Source organism: Mustela nigripes, chromosome 6 (assembly GCF_022355385.1).
Source record: "Mustela nigripes isolate SB6536 chromosome 6, MUSNIG.SB6536, whole genome shotgun sequence".
Lineage (NCBI taxonomy): Eukaryota > Metazoa > Chordata > Mammalia > Carnivora > Mustelidae > Mustela > Mustela nigripes.
In genome coordinates, this window is record NC_081562.1 from 141,798,135 (window position 1) to 141,814,515 (window position 16,381).

The following is a 16,381-nucleotide window of genomic DNA, read 5'->3' on the forward strand; positions in this document are numbered from 1 at the left end:
AACTATTACTTCCTCTCTATCAGCTACCATTTATTGAGTACTTACTATATACCAGGCTAAGTGCTTTACATTATTTCATTTTATTTTTGTATCAACACTGAGTAGTCCTATCATCAGAAATATCAGAAAGGTATTTGCCCGAAGTCACAGAGCATAGAAAATGGCAGAATAGACACAGGAAACCAGAAATGATGACTCAGAGTCTACACTGTGTTATTTTCTTTATAATCCTTATTTTAAAAGGAACAAAAAACACACTTTTAAAAAACGACTCAAATAACTGCAAACATCTCTAGGGAACAGAATAATGAAATACCATTTTCATTTTAAACTTCATAATGTATGCATAATTCACTGGATCACAACCTCAAGTTACTGCCCAAAAACGATAATGAAGATTTCTCTAGAAAAACTGCTATTCAAACTTCCATCGAGTCAAGAAATAAGAAACCTCTTTTGGTGAGTTAGAAAATCAAGGGTCAGTTTCAAGAGAAATGAAAAATGTCCACTCAAAAACCTGTACAAGAATGTTCATAGTAGCATTTTCATATACCAAAAAGGTGGAAACAACCCAAATGTCCATCAACCAATGAATGGACAAATAAAATGTGGTACATCTATGCACTGGAACTACTGATACATGCGACAACATGGGATGAACCTTGACATTATGCTAAGTGAATTAAGTTAGTTACAAATGTTAAGACTCTATGTGAGGTGTCCAGAATAGGCAAATCTACAGAGAAAGAAAGTAGATTGCCTAGGACTGAGAGGGGTGGGGAAGGGTGTTGGGGGAAAACAGAGAATGACTATTAATGGGTAGGGGTTTTGGAGGAGCAATTCTGGGGCAATAAGAATGTTCTGATATTGCGTGTGTGTCTCGTGGTTGTACAACTGTGAATATACTAAAAAACTACTGAAACTATACTTTAAATGAATTAGTTATATAATGCTATGGTTTGAACGTTTGTGTCCCTCCCAAATTCATATGCTAAAATCCTAATGCCCAATATGTTAGTAGTAGGAGGTGAGGCCTTTGGGAGGTCTCAGATCATGAGGGTGGAGCCCTCATAAATGAGATTAGTGCTTACTATAAAAGAGACCCCACAGCCCCTTCTACCATGTGAGGACACAAGAAGTCTGTGACGTGGAGAGGGCCTTCTCCTCACCATGCTAGCATCCTGATCTCAGGTTTCCAGCTCCAGAACTGTGAGAAATAGATTTCTGTTGTTTATAAGCTGCCCAGTCTGTGGTATTTTATTAGAGCAACCCGAATAGACTAGGACATCTGATACCTTAATCATATCCCAATAAAACTGTAAAGATACAGTCTCTTTAAAAGTTTTATAGTAGGCATTGTAAGGCTTATATTCAGTTGCACTTTAAAGCGTTTTTTCTAGATTATTTCACATTCCATATATACTTACCTAAATTACAGGCCAGAAATAAAAATAACTATTATAAGGGATAAATGTGGAGGCATAAAAATGTCTCCAAATTCAAATGAAAAATTAGAAAATGACTGTTTTAAGTACTGAGTTCTAAACTTTCTTCTAATAATTTCTGTAGTTTAAAACTGCTTAAGAGCAGATTTAATAAAAATAAGAGACACACTTTGACAAAGAACTGTATGACACCCTTAGCATTGTAGTTTTAGTATTAAATAACTACAATATACATTCTTCCTACAAGCAGACAAACTATCATTTGAGCATATACTTTAATATAATATGAGCCCTTAAGACTTTGGAACTATACTTAAAGTAATATAACATGAAGACTATTATTAAAGTTTCTTTGGTCTTCTAACATATTTCCTGCAAACTTACCATCTGTACACTTTTTTCCAATTCCTGGGGAATTGCAAATGTAGATGAAGGAGCCTGAGTAAGAGGCCATGCACCAGCCTAGAAGGAAAAAAGTTCAACAGATAAATATCTAAATTAAAAGTAAAAATTTGTAAAATTATTTAAGTGACTAAAGCACCTTTTTTTTTAACCTTCCTCGAAATGTTGATAAAACCCATCAATATTTCTAACATGACACATTTCATTCCAATTCAATATAACACTTAACTTTAGAAGCTACCATCCACTGATTGAAAGAAATGTAATCAGTCATCTATTCATTAATTCTCTGCATCAGAGTATTTGAAATGGTTAATAAATGCCCAGAATGGAACACATACTCATACCTGTAGAACATATATTTGAAAACTAATTCCCAAATCTATTACTGTGTCTTGATTTTTGATAAAATTGTTGAACTTATTGTTGAGATCAGCACTGACACTCATATCTGTATACATCCGATGTAGCTTGCTGGTAAACTCATAACCACAGGCTTGCTGTAAAAGAAAAAAGTTTTCAAAAATATATGATTAAAAAAGAAAAATAAAAAATCATATCGATTATTAAGAATGTGTTTCTACTGATAGGCCTATGGTCAAAGGTCCTGCTTATGTACTTACTCCAAAAGCCTATATTATTCATAATCCAAAGCAGCTATTCAAAACAAAATCTTACAAAGATTTTTTTCTTCTTCAATGCAGACTAAATGAAAACACAGATTTATAAAACAGTAAATTTCCCTTTAAAACAAAAACTTTTCTATAAATTCATGTTTCTTATTTCAACACTACAAAATGCTCCATTTACTCTAAGTAAGATACCTTATGAAGTATTATAGTATCAAATACCTAGAAAGATGACTAGGCATATTTGAATCACTAGTCAGTTTCAGGAGGGTACTTAGGCATATTTTTAATACCATCTACTGAATAATGAAGAAATCCACTTCCTTGAAATTTTTCAAAACTGTATCATCAGCAGGTCAGAAAATCTGGATCTTTAATCTTGGGATAGAAAATGTTTTGTGTTTAGATTATTTTTTAAAAATCAAAAGGTAACTACTGAATGGTATATTTAAAAAGGGCCACATAGTATATTCAATGACTACTATGTAGGAATTATCAACTACTAAGTAACTCAGGATAAATATGAATCGATTACTATTTCTCTCATCAGTGTGTACACTAAAATGATGTAAAAATGACCTGAAATTCAACTGCACTCTAAAACTTGTGAACGGAATAATATAGGTGTATTCATTCATTAAGTAAATACAAGTCTCTTATAAAGTTAACAGGTTTGTATCTTGTGGATGATTCTAAATCAATATATAGAGAGAGATTTTGTCTTTTCAATTCAGTATTTGCAATCCCACCATGCAAATATACATTCTGTATTTTTTAACCAGTCACCTAGTAATGAAATATTTCTTTACTACATATAATGCTGCAATAAATATCTTTATGTGCTCATGGAATAATTTCTAGGACATGATCAGATCAAAGGCTTAAATTACCTTTAATTTATTGATCATGGCTTCTTCAGAATCCATAGACATAGATAACCCGTGAATTAAACGTTTTGCCAGCATTCTTGCGTAGAACTGCATTAAAAAATTTTGTTCAAGATTACTTTCTTTCTGATGATTTAAAGTTCAAAAGTAAGTCAAAGCTGATTAAAACACAATTAAAGCTTTCTATTAACAACTTACCTTTTGAAAAACATCTTTATCGTCAATATACTTGAAAACAGTAATGAAGCTCGTGAGTTTGTCCTCCACTTCATTCTCAGTCATCCCCTTCGCTGACTTCTTTAATAAGTTGTCACAGTACTTAGCAAGCTCAAGTAGAAATTGACAGTAAATTTTAGAAAAGGCCCTTCTGTACATATCATGCCTCAAAGGAGGCAAAGTGGCAACAATACAGAGTAAGATCAATGGATAGGTTCTTTGCCATCCTAAAGCTGTTTTAAAAATTATGAACATGCCCCAAAGAACTTAAAATATATTTTATAAGGTAAAAACAAAACAAAACTAAACAAAACAAAAAACTAGAAATAAGTAAAAAAAAACTAATCAACGTGTAAAGCCCAATAAAGCACTGATATAATAAAAGTTTCAAAAGAACACCCAGATGAGTTTTGAGAGGCTCTGATAGTTTTTTATATTAAATAAGTACTTTTTAAAAATCTTACAAAAACCTTGGTATGTCAGTTTCCTGTAAAGGCTATCAAAAATTTACTGCACAATTTCCTTTAGATTTCAGATAAAATCAGTAAAATCCCTAGGAGAAGTAATGCAAATTATTCCAAAGCACACATATTTTAAATGCCAAACACTGTGAAATGAAGTATTTTCCTTGTCAGTTATTCCTTTAGTACACGGTCGATTACATTCCTTAAATAAATGCCAAATTATACACAAGGTACACAATCATTTTTATTTTTAATAATTTAATTTCATCTATTTTTCTGAAAGATACACAAAGCCAAATTAATTTGATGCTCTCCTCAGTTTTCTTTTTCTAATACTGATTTTCCATAAAATTACTTTTAAGCAACCATCAAAACTTACCAGTTCAGGTGCTTTGCAAACAGACTTGGGTTCTCTGTAATTTACAACTGATGTGAGGGCCTAAATAAGAAAACAGACCAGTAATTAGCCCCCAGTAATGGGGTAAAAGTGCAGCTGGTTCAATACAGTATGCTATAATCTGTATATCTAAAAAAGTTACTGTCTTACACAAAACACAGCATTCTGATGGTAGTGTGCTCCTGTTTTCATATTTAATGCAGGTTAAATTTCTAACTGTATCCCTCATAATAATTATATATAAAAAACTGTATATATTTTTCCTACCGAAAGACAGTCTCTATAATTCATTACTGGTATCTGAACACAGATAAAATAAGACTACATTTTAAAAAATCTTACAATAACTATGTAAAAACTTTATTTTAAAGTATACCAAAATCAAAAAATTTAGAAAACATACTTATTTTTTTTCAAATATTATTCAGTATAATACCTTAGTATTATATTTAAAAAAGGAAAAACCAGCACTAAGGAATATTAAAATTATACAAGCATTTTTTTAGAAGATACTAATTTATTAGCAATGTCCCCCTACGTAGCATACTCATGGGAAATTCAATTCCCATATAATTCAAGCATTCAATTTAATCACTCAGTCTTTAATCTAAAAGTTGTATTTCTATTTTGACTTTGTCTAGATTAGAAATCATATACACAATTAGGAGCTCTCATTCTGAAACTGCCTAAAGAAAATTGTATGTATTTATGTATTAAAAATTACCTTATCCAATGCACTCATAAAGTGCTGATCACCATTTAAAACAGTGTTGATAAGTTGAACAAATTTACCATGTACTTCCAAAACTGACTCCACAAATAGTGTTGGCATCTAAAAATATGAAATACAGAGTATAAGATCACCTTTTAAGAAGTTCAAGGATAAAATGAGGCTTACTAAGAAATTGTTTATGTGTAAAGTTTTCCCCAAATTAATGTTACACACACACACAAACCCTCAAAAATGTTTTTAGCTAAGATGACCTGAAAAGTCTAAAACTTTGATATTGAAATTAACCTGTCATTCAACATGAGAAATATAGGACTAGAGTTCTGCCAGAAGAACCCACTAAAAGCACTCCTCTCTACTGGAACACCGTATCTTCAGGGTAACAAGATACAGCCTCTGAACGAACTACCAGGCCTACCACTTTCATAGAGGATTATATAAACCAAAACTGCCTTCAAAGCTACTGAAGGCTGAGAGTGAAAGAAGAGTTAAAAGGCCAGAGTCTGAGAAAACAGAGAGAGATCCCTGACCTAAGCAGTACAATTCTCCTACACCTCAGAGGTAAGAAGTATCTAGCAGTGCAAAAGTGAGTTTTTGAACTTAATGGAGAGAACTATGTCATAAAATTATTTGAATCTATTACAGATGTATTCTCTTACACATCCACCCCGTCCTTGACACCACGCCCTATGCCTCTTTGCTCAGTATCATTCAGTACCCTAAACCTAAAAGACTAATAACATAAACTAATGGTTTTATTTATGCATTACTGGCAGAACATAAAATCACTGAAGTGATCAGCATTTAATAAATGCTCCTGAACAATGATGTCCATATAGAAATTACTGAAATGAAGAGCCAAAGCTCTACTTCAGGAAGAGAAGTAACATTTCACATCATGTCTATCTTACTGGTTAAGCCATCACTAAAGTATTAACAAAGAAGGTGATACAGCAAGACTTGACAATAGTTAACACAATTCGAGAGGAAAGACACTTTGCTGTAAACAGTCATTTAAGTGGTAGGGCACTCTTCAGAAAGATGAGTAAGAGGGACATGAGGATCACTGCTGGAAATTTTGGGTAGCAAGCATATATTTAGGGAAGATTGTTTTAATCTAAATTGTTTCCTGGGCTACCAAATTTGGAGCATATATAAAGAAAGCAAATTGTAACTTGCCTGTATTGCCCCTGATTAATACCATTACCACTACAATTATTAATGCCAATTACATAGAAACACAATCACTTAGAAGCAGCAAACATATTTTTCTGTGAGAAGTTACTTAACAACTGCCCAATGAACACATCAATATGACTAAGAGAAAACCTATTTCATTCAATGATTTCCTAATAATGTGGTAATTCCAGAATGAAGCCAACTACAGGCTTAATTTTTTTTTTTCAACTACAGGTTTAAAACATTTTAATAAAGATACTTCATTTGCTGGGGTGCCTGGGTGGCTCAATGAGTTAAAGCCTCTGCCTTTGGCTCAGGTCATGATCCCAGGATTGTGGGATCAAGCCCCACATCAACTCTCTGCTCAGCTGGGAGCCTGCTTCCCCCTCTCTCTGTCTCTGCCTGCCTCTCTGCCTACTTGTGATCTCTGTCTGTCAAATAAATAAACAAAACCTTAAAACAAACAAACAAACAAAAAAAGATGTTTCATTTGCTATCATGGTAGGATTTTTCTCTGGCATTGTTGAAAACAGTAAAGTCAAGAAAAAGTCCATTATAATCTGATTAAGAGAAAAATATCCAGTTCCTTATATCACTCACATTTTCCTGAGTAAGATTACTGGTTGCTCTAAGGCCCTCATCATGGATATGATTTTGCAGCTCCTGAATCATATGAGGTAAACCAGTGGACACAGCACGAAGTAACACATACATATTTGCCATGTCTGAAGAGAAAAAGAAGTTTGATTATCAAATTTCCAAAGAGTTCAAAAAATGTTTTAATGTATTTGGTAATATTTGGTTCAAAATGCAGAATTACAAGAGAATGCAAAGAAAGGGCTCTACACCCATCTCCTGACCATCAACAGGAAAGCAATATTACAGTTAACATTTCAAAGATGTTTCACACACATTCAAACAAATAGTCTTCCCTCTGCCTTTTTACACAAATAGTGTAGCATATTTTATGTATTATTTGCAACTGCAGAACAGAACATTTACAGATCTTTTATGTCATCATATAAAGGTAATTTTCCAACTGCATTAGCACCCCCATTATATGGCTATATTAAAATTTCTTTAAAATTGATGCAAATTTGCTTTTTTCCAATCCTTGGTAATACAATATTACAATTAATAATCCTGTATATGGACAAAGATATCTGTGGTATAAATTCCTGGAAGTGGGAGTATTGTGTCAAGAGCTTCATCTTATAGACAGATCCTTATAAAACAGCTCCCAATAATAGGAAGTTCTCTTGCCAACAACATGTAATCAAACATTTTGCTCTTTCCCATTGAGAAATGAAAATGATGTCTCAGTGCAATGCTTTTTAAACTTTTTATTGAAATATAACACATACACAAAAAGTGTACAAACTATAAGTATATATCTCAATGAATTATCACAAGTGAACACATACATACCCACGTCATCACCACACAGAGTAAGAAAGAGACAATTCCCACACCTAAATGCTCCTTTCATACCTCCTCCCAATCCCTATTCCTCTTGCTCTTCTACACAGGTAATCACTATAATGATTACCAACCCACAGATTAGTTTTGCCTGTTTTGAACTACTTATAAAAATGGAATCAATTGTACAATTCCTTCATGTTTGGTTTCTTTCGTTGAACATGTTTATAAGGCTCACCTGCATTCTGTATGTCGCTGTAATTGTTCATTTTCAGTTCTCTAATAGTATTCCATTATAGAAGTATACTGTACTTTATTCTACTGTTATTGGATATTTGAGTTCTTTCTGGTTTGGAACTAATACAAATAATACTGCTATAAACACTCTTGTACCTTTTTGTATATATTTGCATGTAGTTTGGGCAGGGCATTATGTATCGGGATTGGAATGGCTAGATCAGAAGATATGTATACATTCAACCTTAAGAGTTAATGTCAGTTTTCAAAGTAGTTGCATTAATTTATACTCTGAGTCCACAGTATATAACAACTTCTTACTAGTCTACACACTTCACAACACTAATTATTTTTGGTCTTTTAAATTTTATATCAAAATGTGAGTACTGGTATCTTAGTGCGGCTTTTAATTCACATTCTCCTATTTTAATAAGATTGAGGGCCTTTGTATATGTTTACTGGCCACTTGGATATCCTCTTCTCTGCAGTACCTATTCAAATTTCTTGACCATTTTGTATTTTGGACATAAATCTTTTTCAGTGATTGCAAATATATTACCCTATGATTGTCTTCTGATGGTCTCAATGGTCTTTTAATGATCCAAAAGTTTTTTTTTTTTTTTTTTAATGCAGTCCACTTGATCAGTCTTTCCCTTTGTGGCCAGTGCTTTTTGTGTCTCATTTAAAATATCTTTCCTTACTTCAAGGTCATGAAGTTACTCTCCTATATTATCTTCTCAAAGTGTTACTATTTTACATGTAGGTAAAAAGCCAACAATGTATTGATTGATTCTGTATATGGTGTCTGAGGTAGAGATCAGATTTTATTTTCTCCCCAGAGAACATCCAATAGACTCAGCATTATACTAAAAAGACTTATCTTTCACCCACTGCTCTACTGTGTCACCTTGGTCTCAAATCAAGTACCTATTATGCACGGATTATTTCTAGGCTATTTTATTCCATTGGTCTGTTTGTTTACCCTGCACCAATGTCTCATTGTCCTAATTACTGTGGTTTTATCGTAAGTCATGCCATCCTGCAAGGTCTTCCCATGATAGTCTTCAAGACTGTCTTGATTTTTCTTAGTCTAAGAGTTTAACTTTCAGAATTAAAACAAATGAAAAATCATTTAGTTTTGAGTAGATTCTCCTGGATCTATATATCAATGCTACCTTCAATTCAACAATGTTTCATTTTCTGTGTAGGTCTTGCAAGTATCTTGTTACATTTATTCCCTGCTATTTGAAAACTTTTAGTGCTATTTTCTCCTTAAAAAAAAAAAAAAAAAAAATTTCAGGCGCCTGGTTGGTTCAGTGGGTTAAATCTCTGCTTTCGGTGCATGTCATGGTCTCAGGGTCCTGGGATTGAGTCCCCCCTTGGGCCCTCTGCCCGGCAGGGGGCCTACTCCCCCCCTTGCCCCCCCCCCCCCGCCAATCTCTCTCTGCCTACTTGTGATCGATCTCTCTGTGTCAAATAAATAAATAAATAAAATCTTAAAAAAAAAATCCACTTTGGAAAGCTGGGTGGCTCAGCAGGTTAAGTGTCTACCTTAGGCTCAGGCCATGATCCCAGGTAGAGCCCCGCATCCGGCTCCTTGCTCAGCAGGGAGACTGCTTCTCCTTCTGCCTGCTGCACCACCACCTATGCTCTCTCTGACAAATAAATAAAATCTTTAAAAAAACAAGCTCCATTCTTTTACTACTTATAACTAGTATCTCACTTGTATTTTCTTCTATTCTGAATGAGATTGAGTATCTGCACATATTTAAAATGTTTATTTCCTTTTCAAGGGTGCCTGGGTGGCTCAGCTGGTTAAAATGTATTATTTCCTTTTCATCTTTGTTTTCCTGCTATTTAGTAGAAACTCTTAATATATTAAGGAAATTAGGCCTTGTGATATGTAAAAATGTACAAACACTTTTTCCTAGTTTTTCTTTTGACTTTGGAATACACTTTGAAAACATACCTTTCCAAAACAGTCTTTTAAAACAGATTATTAAGAATTGATAAAAGGCATATTGAATATTTTAGACTAGACTATTTTTGAAATCTAAGAAAGCTTGGAGATGTGTAGAAAGTGGATTTATAATTTAGTTTCTATTCATACTCACTGTTTCATATCACTTACCATTTTTTTTCTCTTGTCGGATGATATTATGACATTCTGCATGTAAGAACTGTAAGTGGTCTGCTACCATTCGTTGCTGACATTCATGAATCACTTTAGTATATGAACTTGGATGCAAGTATTTTCGACATCGAATTTCTTCATCTTTTAATCTACCTAGAACCTTTAGAAATATATTTTTACAGTCATGAACTACTATGAGGAAAAACCTGTAATACCAGTAAGTAATGTAGATAGCCTAATTTTAATGGTTCAATTAAAGATGGCCAGGTAACAAATATGGATTATATAACCAATTTAAACTCACATTCCATAAATCATTTTAAATTTTATTTAGGCATTAGTTATCACCTACATTTTACCAAAATCTCATGAACATGAACTCAAGTTAAGTGGCCTGCATTTTGTCTTCATTTAATAACCCTGATCATGCTATTATATAGGTAACCTAACATGCAACAGGAAAAGTGGGTAAAAGTTATTAAAAAACCAGAACAGGTGGTCACTTTATGAATATTTAACTATCAAACTAAAAAACAGTTTACATCAACTGGATTAAGTAGATTGATCTAATTATTTTATGTTGGTTCCTTGTCTCATAAAATGTAAATGTAAATAGTATATACATGATAATTATCAAATTAAAGATTTCATTAACATTTTTTAAAGTCATATTTAGGGGTGCCTGGGTGGCTCAGTGGGTTAAGCCGCTGCCTTCGGCTCAGGTCATGATCTCAGGGTCCTGGGATCGAGTCCCGCATCGGGCTCTCTGCTCAGCAGGGAGCCTGCTCCCTCCTCTCTCTCTCTCTCTCTCTGCCTGCCTCTCTGCCTGCTTGTGATCTCTGTCTGTCAAATAAATAAATAAAATCTTAAAAAAAAAAAAAAAAGTCATATTTAGTCATATTTAAATATGTCAATTAAGAGCTTTAGTAAAGCTTATCCTACATAAGAAACACTGGGCTACCAATAATACACTGATTAATATTAACAAGAACGCGCTAATGAAGATAAGAGCTAGAGAATCTGGCTAATTTCTACCTCAAAACAAAACAACATTCACAATAAAAACCAGCTAGTATAGCACATATACATACAAATGTTTAGACTTGGAAAACTCAGTCTTCCATATTAACCAACTTGAAGCTATGTAACTAGACTTTCTGAACTCAAATGGTCCCAGAGAACTATGCACAGTTAAGCCTTGGAGAATACTGCTGAGTTTGCGAGGGCCTGAGAAGGTAATACTGGAAAGGAAGGTGATGTTGAAAGGGGAAATAATACATCATTCCTGGTTACCTCTCAGATACCTTTTGATGAAAATGAGGCAAAGACTGAAGAGAGACTCACCATCCTATCTTTCCTACTACGCTCCCCTGTGGAGCCAGTAGTCTAGGACAAAGTCACAAAAACCAAAGGCAGGCAAGAAAGCTATCTGAACTAAAATATGTTCAGTGCATATTTAATCAACTAAGAAAGTAATTTTTGTCAAAAACTTTTGCTTTTAAAAGAAAAACATCCCTTAAAAGGATTATGCCTATTAGTCATTTACAGATTTAATGTTTATGGATTAACTAAATGCAACAGGAATTAGAGTGGGAAGGTGATGGAGGATGAGAAAAGGAAAAAAATTAATGATAATGGAAGGGGATGGATGCATATCAAAAGAAAGGTAGACAAGAGTGGAGTGTCTCAATGTGGGGCTTCAAAGGGCTATAAAAGCACTTACAGCTGGGGAGAAAAGGCAGAAACTACAGGTAAAATAGAGAAACAGAAGTAGGAAGACTACATTAGTCTGTTAATTAAATGAACTACGCTTACAAATGCTACTTCCCAAACACAATTTCCAGTGGCCTTCATTTTAACAGTTTGAGATATAATTTATTTATTGTAGAATTTACCCCCTTAAAAATATAATTCAATGGTTTGGGGTATATTACATTATTAGTGTTTTTAAAATTACGATAAAATATGTGTAACATAAAATATACCATATTAACCATTTTTGAGTGTGTGAGTCAATTGCATTAATTATACTCATAATGTTGTGCAACTGTCTATTTCTAAAACTTTTTCACCACACCCAACAAGAACTCTGTAACCATTACACAATAATTCCTCATTCTCTCCTCCCAATAACTTCTTGTCTTTACCTATTCTAGATATTCCATATTCTAGAGAGAAATTCCATGTAAGTGGAATATATAATACTTTTGTCAAGGGCCTCTTTTTGAGAGCCAAATATAACAAGGAGTGTGTGTGTGTGTGTGTGTGTGTGTGTGTGTGTGTGTGTATAACTGATAATCCATGTGCACTTTTCAGGACTGGATCTAGAACCTTTAATGAGAGTCTAAGAAGCAAAAAGGCTTAAAGCTAAGAGTCACTGACCTGGTGTAACCTGTACTTAGTAGATGGAGAAAAATGTCCTAGAAGGCTTAACTTGAGGTCCTAGAGCTAATCAGTGACAATAGCAGAAAAGAATTAAAACAACTCAGACTTCTAGATCTGGGTTTTGTGGAATATGTAACAACGTACTGTTATCTCTTGACCTGTCATCTATGGAGGCCACTCTACAGCTATTCCACTTGAAACACATTTATCTTCTTGGCTAAACAAAGTAACAAAAATCATTGTATAATAAAATGCCTGGAATTCAATATTGTAAATTAAAAAACTTGGCTAAAAATTTAATACATCTTTACGATGAATGACTTTATAACACAATTATTTCTTTACTAAAAAAAGTATACATGGAATTTTTAAATAGTAATCAATATGTGTTGGTTTAAGGAGTAATTAAAATATCTTGTGGAGTTTTTCTCAGTCTTCCAAAAACTGAACAGACCAAAACAGTAACCTACCAAGTATTCAGAATTATTAAATTTTTCCTTCCATTTTAAAGAAGGAAAGAGGGGCACCTGGGTGGCTCAGTGGGTTAAAGCCTCTGCCTTCGGCTCAGGTCATGGTCTCAGGGTCCTGGGATTGAGCCCCGCATTGGGCTCTCTGCTCAGTGGGGAGCCTGCTTCCTCCTCTCTCTCTGCCTGCCTCTCTGCCTACTTGTGATCTGTCTGTCAAATAAATAAATAAATAAAAATCTTGGCGGGGCGGGGGGGGGGGAGGAAAGGTAAAAACCCAAACACCTAGCCTCTATGCTAAACACAGATATAATTTATTCTTTTGCCAAGAATGTGAGTATTAATTTTAAAGACAAGCTAATCAAGTAATCAGGATTTATCAAGAAGCATCAACCATTTTCAAAATTGGATAGAACTTTTTCCCATGGAGAATGCCATAGCAAGAACAATGACTTATCAATAGGTATTGCATATTAACTATAATTCAGAATAATGATCAAATAAAAGAAACCTTTTCCACCAAATAAATGTATTACCTAAGAAAATAAATGTTAAATAAAATACATGTCTTATATATGAGAAGATGCAGTTAGCATAATGTGTTCTTTACCTTTTCCATATACTGTGAACAGTTTGATTCTTGTAATAAATTTGAAGCTTCTTGTTTGTAATACTCTCCTGTTTCAGTCAGAAAGGGAGACTCAAAGATTTCCTGATAAAACTAAATAAATCAATTAAAATCACATTTAAAAAATTAGAACAGATAGTTTAAGAAATTAAAGGTCTGATTATGTTTTTAAAGGAGGCTTTTTACCTTTAAGGGGAATTTTTTCTTATACTGTTCAACATGAACAAAGGAGTTAATAACCCCATGGATTACTTTCTGGTTTGGGTCTTCTCCACCACGATCACTAGAACAAGATATAACAAAAAAAATATTGAGAATACAAATTATCTATGGAAAAATACCAAAGTATGCCAAAATACGGCTGCTTATTCTACTAATCTAATCAAATTACAAAGCATTTTAAAGGTCAATGCATGCTTGATGCTTAAAAATAATTTTTCATATCAGAGCTGAATACTTATGATAGTTAACATACTCATTATATGTCTTTTCAATAAATAATAGCTTTGATTGTTACACTGATATATTTGGTTATATTGACACTAGAATGATACCTACTTGATTTTAGAGTAGACACGAGTCCAGTAAGTTAAGAATATCTGAATTTCATTTACCAAAACTCTATTATTAGATGATTTGGTCTGAGAATTCAGTTTGAACCAGTTCACTATAATCTAACAGTACATATTCCTCAAAGGTACACTTTATATATTACCACTCACTGAAGGGACTAATACCGTGTTCTTTAAGAGATCTACTAGAGCCACTGAGCTGCTTCCCACTCACACTGAAGGTATTTTTCTTTTTAGAAATTTAATGATATGTTTCTGTATTGCAAAGGAACCTAAAGTCATCTCAGTTATTCATGTGACATTTGGTAAGTCCTACTTAGCAAAGGCACTATGAGTAATACAAGTTTTAATCACTATAAGAAATGTATCTGAGTATCAGGCTTTCTAATTACAGAAAGAGGAAAATGAAATAGAGAAAAAGTTTGCCTAAAGCTACTGTCTGGCCCCAAGCTGGGAATTTCTGACTCCAGTACTAATACTCTAATCAAACCACTATGCAGTTGTTAACCTTCCTACTGGCAATCTTTCATCTCACTTTAAAATGTTTTTTTCCTCTGAATTAATGATTATTTTACAAAGAGAGCAACAAGAAGTATATTATCACTATTTCATAGTAAAAACTTCTTGTTCTTTATAGGTAGGCTATAGACTTTCTAACATTGTCCCTCCTTGCTTCCGGATCATTCCTCAATTATCTGGATAGCCTGGAGAAAGTTTTTTGTACATGAATTAATATGGGTATAGTAATTCTGTACACAGAATCTTAGATACAAAGTCTACATTACATTACTAATAAAAACAATGAGTTTCCCTAAGGCCACATAGAGTAAACTCATTTCCTCTACTCATCTTCGGTTAGTACCTTCCTAAACCCAAATTAAATCTGGTGAAATAATGATCTAACCGATCTTATCTATTTGAAACACACTGGGTTTTTTTTTCCCCTTTCAACTTTGCAGGATCAATAAATATCAGTCAAGAATGAGAAAAGTGAATATTTGGAAAATCAGATTACCTAGAATTCTTTTTTCTTTTTTTTTTTTAATTTTATTTACTTGACAGAGAGAGACACGGCGAAAGAGGGAACACAAAGAGGGGGAGTAGGCCCCCCACCAAAGAGGGAGCCTGACACAGGGCTCAACCCCAGGACCCCAGGACCATGAACTGACCCGAAGGCAGATACCCAATGACTGAGCCACCCAGGTACCCCTAGAATTCGTTTCATTAACAAATCCTATTCTTCTTGCTCAGCACCAGGATAACTTCCATTCCTGATATTCTCAACACACCTGCCATTTGCTTCTGATTCCAAAAGGCCCAGATAAGCTGGAATCAGGGAACATACTGTCTAAAAGAAACAATGATATTCCCAGTGTTTAATAACTAAGCTGTCCTCCCTAAAAAGTTAACAACTGCAGAAGTTCTGCGGCATAATTATTCAATCACTACATATTTTTATAACTGCATAAAAGCATTATAAATATACAGGGTTTCTACTGGACTGACTGATAATGAAAATAAACCGTCAAATGATGTTGTTAGAAATATACAAAAGCACTGACTAAATTGGTCATCTGAATAAACTCTAATATCATCTAAGAACAGAGGTCCCAAGAGATAAACCTTGAGAAAAGAATATAAAGAATTTTTAGAAATATGGTTTATTATTTGATCCTAATAGGACTGTGTGGAAAATGCCTAGAGCAATCATAAAGAAATTGCCAATATAATGAAACCACTCAGCTGGGATGATGGGGACTAACAGGAATATTTAGCATAGACCTTAAGGCCAGGATTTTGGAGTCAGACTGCGTGGGTCTGAGCTCTGGCTGCATTAATATGTCACCTTGGTACTCAGATTTCCTCTTCTGTAAAATGGGGATAACAAAAGTACCTAAACCTCATGGTTGCAAGGATGTAGTGAAGACTAAGCATAATCCAAGAAAGCATGTAACACAGTCCCGGGTACCTGAGTAAACAATAAACAGCACCTATTATTTTAAGTACTGACAGGAGAAAAATGGAACCACTTTTAATATATTACAGAGAAGAATAAAGCAAGAGACCAAAAGAGACCACAATCACTGATTGGGACTTTAAAATCAAGGCTTTTAAAGAAAACTAAATGAGCTGTTAATTGAAATAGCAGACTGGATTTGTGATAGTCATCAAAAGTTAGGCTGGAACTCTGAA

General features: G+C 33.8%; 1 protein-coding gene across 3 annotated transcripts in view; it reads right to left on the bottom strand.

The window, feature by feature from the left end:
- Window positions 1–16,381, bottom strand: part of CUL2 (cullin 2) — a 101,956-nt gene that overhangs the window by 11,800 nt on the left and 73,775 nt on the right. For all 3 annotated transcript variants that reach the window (XM_059404394.1, XM_059404393.1, XM_059404395.1), the window contains exons 7-16: window positions 13,803–13,899; window positions 13,599–13,709; window positions 10,137–10,299; window positions 6,950–7,074; window positions 5,165–5,272; window positions 4,423–4,482; window positions 3,562–3,690; window positions 3,367–3,453; window positions 2,195–2,347; window positions 1,830–1,907 (exon numbers count right to left, since the gene is read on the bottom strand). In XM_059404394.1, the coding sequence (XP_059260377.1) occupies window positions 1,830–1,907; window positions 2,195–2,347; window positions 3,367–3,453; window positions 3,562–3,690; window positions 4,423–4,482; window positions 5,165–5,272; window positions 6,950–7,074; window positions 10,137–10,299; window positions 13,599–13,709; window positions 13,803–13,899 (1,111 nt within the window). The remainder of the gene's footprint in view (window positions 1–1,829; window positions 1,908–2,194; window positions 2,348–3,366; window positions 3,454–3,561; window positions 3,691–4,422; window positions 4,483–5,164; window positions 5,273–6,949; window positions 7,075–10,136; window positions 10,300–13,598; window positions 13,710–13,802; window positions 13,900–16,381) is intronic.